Source organism: Dermacentor albipictus, unplaced genomic scaffold (genome assembly GCF_038994185.2).
Source record: "Dermacentor albipictus isolate Rhodes 1998 colony unplaced genomic scaffold, USDA_Dalb.pri_finalv2 scaffold_38, whole genome shotgun sequence".
NCBI lineage: Eukaryota > Metazoa > Arthropoda > Arachnida > Ixodida > Ixodidae > Dermacentor > Dermacentor albipictus.
In genome coordinates, this window is record NW_027225592.1 from 201,437 (window position 1) to 207,436 (window position 6,000).

Here is a 6,000-nt window from a genome sequence, read left to right on the forward strand (position 1 = left end):
GTCGTGTTTGAATGGCTGCCTGGTCATTGCGGTATCTCCGGCAACGATCTCGCCGAGGAAGCTGCTAGGAAAGCACACGATAGAACAAGGCTGCTTTCTGTACCTTTATCTAGGACTAACGGAACCAAACACTTAAGCAAGCTAGCGTCTCGTATGGTATTCATGAAGCGGCGCACACCTGAATTCACCCAGCATCGTTTCCATTCGCTCGACCCATCTAAAAATTGCGGCTGGCTTCTGGAAACAATGATGCGCCGCTTACATCTGGGCATTGCATTCGCCAATGCGTAAACACGTGTGACTCTAATGGCTAATAGCGCCGAGTGCAACGCCTGCGGTGTCGCGGAGACTATAGGACGCCTACTTTGCTACTGCCCATTTTTTTAAAATGAATCCACGACCTCTGCACAGCTCTAAATCAGTAGGATAGAAAACCATTCACCTTGAACAAGGTCTTGGACCATGGCCTCGCAATCGCAGCTGCGAAAGACCGCAAAAACGCTGCTGTGATTTTTGAAAGCTAACGGATTGAGGGAAAGTCTGTGATCCGGACTGAGTGGCCGTCATTGATGAAGAGCAGAAGGCTTACTATGACGGTGATATCCACAGTGGGAATTTCTCTTCCTGTCCCTACCACGTTTTTTTCCCTTCCGTCAGTGTAGAGTAGCCAACAGGACTCGGTCCTCGTTAACCTCCCTGCCTTTCATTTTTCATTTTCTCCCTCTCGTCATGCTGTCGTCATCATAATGCCTTCATTGTTTTATAGACGTCATTATGTCTTTGTCAGTCTGTCGTGTTCAAGCTGTCGTCATTCAATTGTGATTATATACAACCGTTGTCGTGCCATCGTCCTCATTGCGTCGTCTTCACACTGACGTGTACTCTTCGTTTTCGGTTGAGCGCTTTTCACGGCGTAACGAAGGTTATCGATCAGCGCGGGACGCGTCCGCATGTATCGAAAGTTTCTCTACTCTTATCGATGGCTCTGTTGTCACCGAAGCTTGTGTAATCTGATTGAATGTGGGGCGTGAATTGTGTAGAATTTTCTGGAGAACACGCGGGTACCACCGATTACTCGGGAACCTTTGATGACTCGTGTATAAAAGCCAACGCGCTTAACCGTAGATCAGTTTTTGGACGATTGCCGACTGCATTCGCGGTTATCGTTGTGCTTTAAGTGTAGCCTGCATTTCAGGGCACAGGTTCGCTCAATAGTTTCGCCATTCACGGTTTCGCTTTTTTCTTCACCGTCGCTAACACGTGACAATACACTCTTCGTCATGCATTCAAAAGCATACGCTCGTCGTCATGCCATCGTGGTCCTTCAGTCACTGTCATTACATCTTCGTCATCCGATTCCCGTAATACCGTCATAGTCACGCCATCAACGTCATTCAGTCGTCGTCTGGGCACGGTCGTCATCCGTTTGTCCGCATGCCATCATTGCTACGCCGTGGTCGTTATGCCACCATCATCATTTGAGAAACGCCTACCGTTCGTCACCATGCCGTGGTCGTCATACCGCCTTAGTCGTTCCATTGTCGCCATTGCGTCTTCGTCATGATCATGGCCGACCCTGGCAAGTGAGTGCCACAGCAAAATGGTCCGATACCGAAGACAGCGCATGTCGCATATAGCCAAAGCAATGGAAATGTCACAATGTCCGCTGCAAATTCGAAGTGAAAGTCACGTCAGCAATACGGTGTGTCGCACATTATTCGAAAGCTAATCCCTTTATCGTCGACAGTCATCGTGAAATAAAGTTCTGCCGGAATTTCTTTTTTTATTGTGCACTGTAACAAGTATCGGTTTATGCGACGCGTTATCAAGTAATAGCAGGTAATTCTGCATAACCGCGCTCATGCAGTTTAGAGCCTGCTGTGGCACATTTATAAGCAGACCTTTTGCTTGCCTTCTGCCTGTAGGAAAGCCGTTGCAAATTATCTGTCTTGACGCGACATCAGAATGCGTGTCTCTAGTGGCTCCTCAAGTTCCTCCGTCCACCGCATCCTGACGAATAACAAGCATCTGTCGCGGCCAGTGCAAGCGTAAACTTGTAGAAATTAGCTGCAGTGATATCTCGAGCTATGCAAATTTTGTGTCCGTGGTGCCTCATTGCATCGCTTCGGCTGTTGTAATACTATAAATAGCCGTTTCAGCTCTGTCGAAAAAGAATTGTCTGACATTCGCTTTGGGTGTTGTATTTGCGGCATCGTCTTCAGACAGGAGCCTACAGGGAAAGCAACCCGTCCTCGCCGTCGCGCTACAGTGCCAAACAAGTAAGCTACCCGGCACATGCTATCTTTATTTTAGAACATTACCTCTTACAACCCACCGTGGTAGCTCAGTCGCTATGACGTACCGCTGCTGAGATCGGTGGAATGTCGAAAGTGGTGAAAGGCAAAAAGCGCTCGTATACGTAGATTTAGGTGCGCGCTGAAGAAAGCGAAGAGGGTAAAATTCATCTGGAGATCCCTAGAACGCCGTGCTTCATATTCGAATCATGGTTGTGGCAAGTAAAATCCCGGAATTGCATGCGTCTTACGAAAGACGTCTTCATATATTTTTAGTTACTTCCAGCAGGTCGTAAGCGTAAGAGCCAGCTTATCCTTGCACCCCAACTAAGGAACTCGAAAGACAAACCGCTCTTCCGGGTGAATAATACGCTTCTGCGAAACCCACCTCACTGAAAAAATGTTGAGCCCAGTTGTTTTTCATTTCGCAGTGCTACGTGTAGCGATGATGTTCAATTCCACAAATATTGTCACTTATATACTTTTCCCAGCTCACATTTTAAGTATTTTCGCGCACAGCGAGCGCCTAATTTTCTTTAAACTGCTTGTGGTTCTTTTCATCCGCAGTAATGGCCGCCCATCGCGAGGACCAGGTGGAAGAAATCGCACTTGTGCCGCTGAATCAACGAGTCCGCCTTATTCCGAATGGAACCATTCCTTCCGTTCCTCTCCATGTGCCACAGCAAGTTGAAACTGTGCCACGCTGCAACATAATCGCCGTTTGCTGCTGCTATGCCATTGCAATTTCGATAAGCTGTGCCGCCATGCTTTACCAATTTGGAGTTTTTTCTGATCTGGGAAACTGGACGACACCGACGCCGCGCGGCCGCCGCAACGGACAGGGCATGCCTCTTGTCGTTTTGTGGAGCGTACCGCGTCGTGAGGGGGTCGTGGAAACAGCTAAAGAATTGGCTATCGTTGGCTACGAACCCGTGGTCAGTGCATGCTACAACGGCGGAAGCCAACAACCACGCAATTGCGTGTTTACGGAGAACCACCAGCGAACGAAGGAGAGTAACGCTGTGGTGTTCCACAACGCGTTCTTCAGTGTCTACGACGTCCCTGAGAAGCGCACTGCTGATCAGTTATGGGTGTTGTGGGCGCCAAGCCGCCTGCTACCTGCTCGTTCTAACTCTCTTCGTGGACTTACGGTGGAGACGCTGCCGTCGGTGGCTAAGATGTTCAACTGGACATTGAGCCGTTGGGACGAGGCTGACGTCCACGTGCCGCACAAGCAATGGCGGTGCGGTGGCCTCGTCAACGACTCTCGCATCCTCACGGAGTGGGAACAGAACAGCTTTCACGAAGCGACGAACCGGAAGGACGCCGCCTGGATTGTGGACGAGTGCCAAATGCAGCGCATCCGGAAGCATGCAGGCCAGCCGCCTGCAGCCGCAGTAGCGTCGCCCATTCGATTGAGCCTAATCACTGCGTGCGGATCTGCCTACTGCAAATCCCGGACGGAGTGCGTGCGTTATGTGGCGGAGAACTTCCACTTTATATTTGTATCCAAGTCACCTGGCTGTTTCGCGAGCGCGAATGAAGTAATCTATGACGCGTTTCAGTACGACCTCGTACCCGTGGTTTTCGGGCTACCGAACGATGCTGTTGGCTTGCCGAAGCATTCCGTTGTCAACGCGGCCTCGCTTAACAAGCCGGGAAACCTGGCCAAGCACCTTCGCTCGCTTCTAGACGAACCCAGCAAGTATAAAAGCTACTTTGCCTGGAAACGCGAATGTGTCGTGACTTCTCCCCACAGTGACTTGTGCGCGCTTTGCGACGCACTCTACGAAGAACCAGTGAGGGCGGCAGCATACTCTCAAACTCTCGAGTGGTGGACAAATATCACAGCCTGCTCAGATCTCGCGCTAAGCTTTTTCAACGGAATAGTTGAAACGCCCATGTAAAATGAGGCGTGCCAACAATATTCACGGACTTCAGTACCGTGTAAGTAGTGGAATGTGCTACGACGTGGCAAGGCTAAGTGCGTATCTCTTCCTAACGATTCCGAAAATCTTATTATTGCTGCTGTCGCTGTATGCAATGCCTCGAATAATTTTTAGTGTTCGAAACAGATATGCTTGTCGCCATACATGTGCTTATGGTAGGCGAATATCTGCTCAACATAGCAGTTTTGTGCCGCATGACGAGCTGCCCTTGACACGTGTTTTTTATGGTGACAACGTAAAAAAACATGCAGAAACGCAACAAACTACGACTACATCGCCAGTATGTTTCTTTCACTGCTGGCGCATACATTTAATGAGGAAACTTAGTGCTTGCGCACATCTCAACCACCCGAATAGGTGATGTCGTTTGAGCGCGCCCTTTTGTCATTGACCTATCTCTTGGTTGTATCTGAGAGACGTATGAACATCCGGGCTGATTGTAAACCAAAAAATGGAAAGCATATATTAGGCATCTAGGAAGAAGGAATAAAGGATAGAATTTTAACTGGTCGCCAAGTTCCTTTTCGCTGCAGTGAGAAAGAATTCACTTGTTCTCAGTCCGTATAAGCATAGAGAGCTGACTTATTTTATATTTGTGAATGTTCTTACACAGAATTAAAATGCACATATTAGTCCAAATAGCCGCCAAATAGTTTCAGGTTGATTTGCAGGGTGCCATCTTAACATCGAGACATAAAGACATACGCGACAGAACATTTAAGAAAGGACAACACAGGTTATGTCAGACGCGTGCCGCAATTAGCTGCCTTCCAAATGCTGCTTTGCTTCTTTAGGTTCGAACACCGAATATAGCCTACATATATGGCCACCACTCCCGTTTTTTAGAAAAAGACGCGTACTCTTTACGCTACACTGTTCCGCCTCGATCGCTACATTGGCACACGAGTGTACCAAAAACAAAGACAATTGCTACTGTGGCAATAGAGTATGTGCAATGCCTAGGTCTCACTAGACCTGCTCTCAAGGCATATGATCAAGGTTATAATAGAAAACACTTCGATTTCGTTCGAATATGGTTCACAGCACATCAGTGAGTGAGTGTGAGTTCTAGTACAGAACCTCTTGGCCTCTTCAATGCCACAATGAATTTGTAGGTTCTCGGCTAATTTAAGACTCTATATATTTGTTATTTATGCGGGCAATGAACTATATAGAAAAAGATTCTCGAGATTTATGTGCCAAAGCCACGGTCTGTGAGGCGGGACCTAGCGCCAGATACTAGAATAATTTTGATGCCCTGAGGTCTTTTAAAGCACACAGGAGTTTTTTGCATTTCGGTACTAGAAATGTGGCCTCCGTGGCGGAGATTTGATTCCGTGACCTCATGCTTACTAGCGCAACGTCATGGGCACTAAGGTACGATGGCGAAATAAAAAATCACCGCCCAAGCACTCCATACAGATGGTTTACCCATGAAGCTGAAACGTGCGGCCCCGGTGTCTATCACTGGGCTAATTCCGACGATTCATTAAACGACGGCTTGGTAGGCTGCCAGATCCTCGGTACGCAGTTGCTGCTTACGCTCGGCTGCACGAGCCTGCGCAGCCGAGCTAACTAGCACGTATGACACGTGGTCTACCCAAACGGCTGGGCGCGCGCTCGGCTGCGGCGGAGAGCAACGACGTCACTACTGGCGCAGCTAATTCAACACCACCCACAATGCATTTTACCAAGGCAAATCCAAATTGGTCGCGAAGCTTCGGGCGAAAAGTGGTTCAGTACAAATTGTCACGGAC

General features: G+C 48.5%; 1 protein-coding gene across 1 annotated transcript in view; it reads left to right on the top strand.

Moving 5' to 3' along the window:
• The window catches only part of LOC135916947 (uncharacterized), a 206,052-nt gene extending 200,905 nt beyond the window's left edge, over positions 1–5,147 (top strand). Inside the window, exons 4-5 of the mRNA XM_070529953.1 lie at positions 2,223–2,279; positions 2,862–5,147. Coding sequence (XP_070386054.1) covers positions 2,223–2,279; positions 2,862–4,201 — 1,397 coding nt within the window. The 3' untranslated portion in view covers positions 4,202–5,147. The remainder of the gene's footprint in view (positions 1–2,222; positions 2,280–2,861) is intronic.
• Positions 5,148–6,000: the final 853 nt, after the last annotated feature.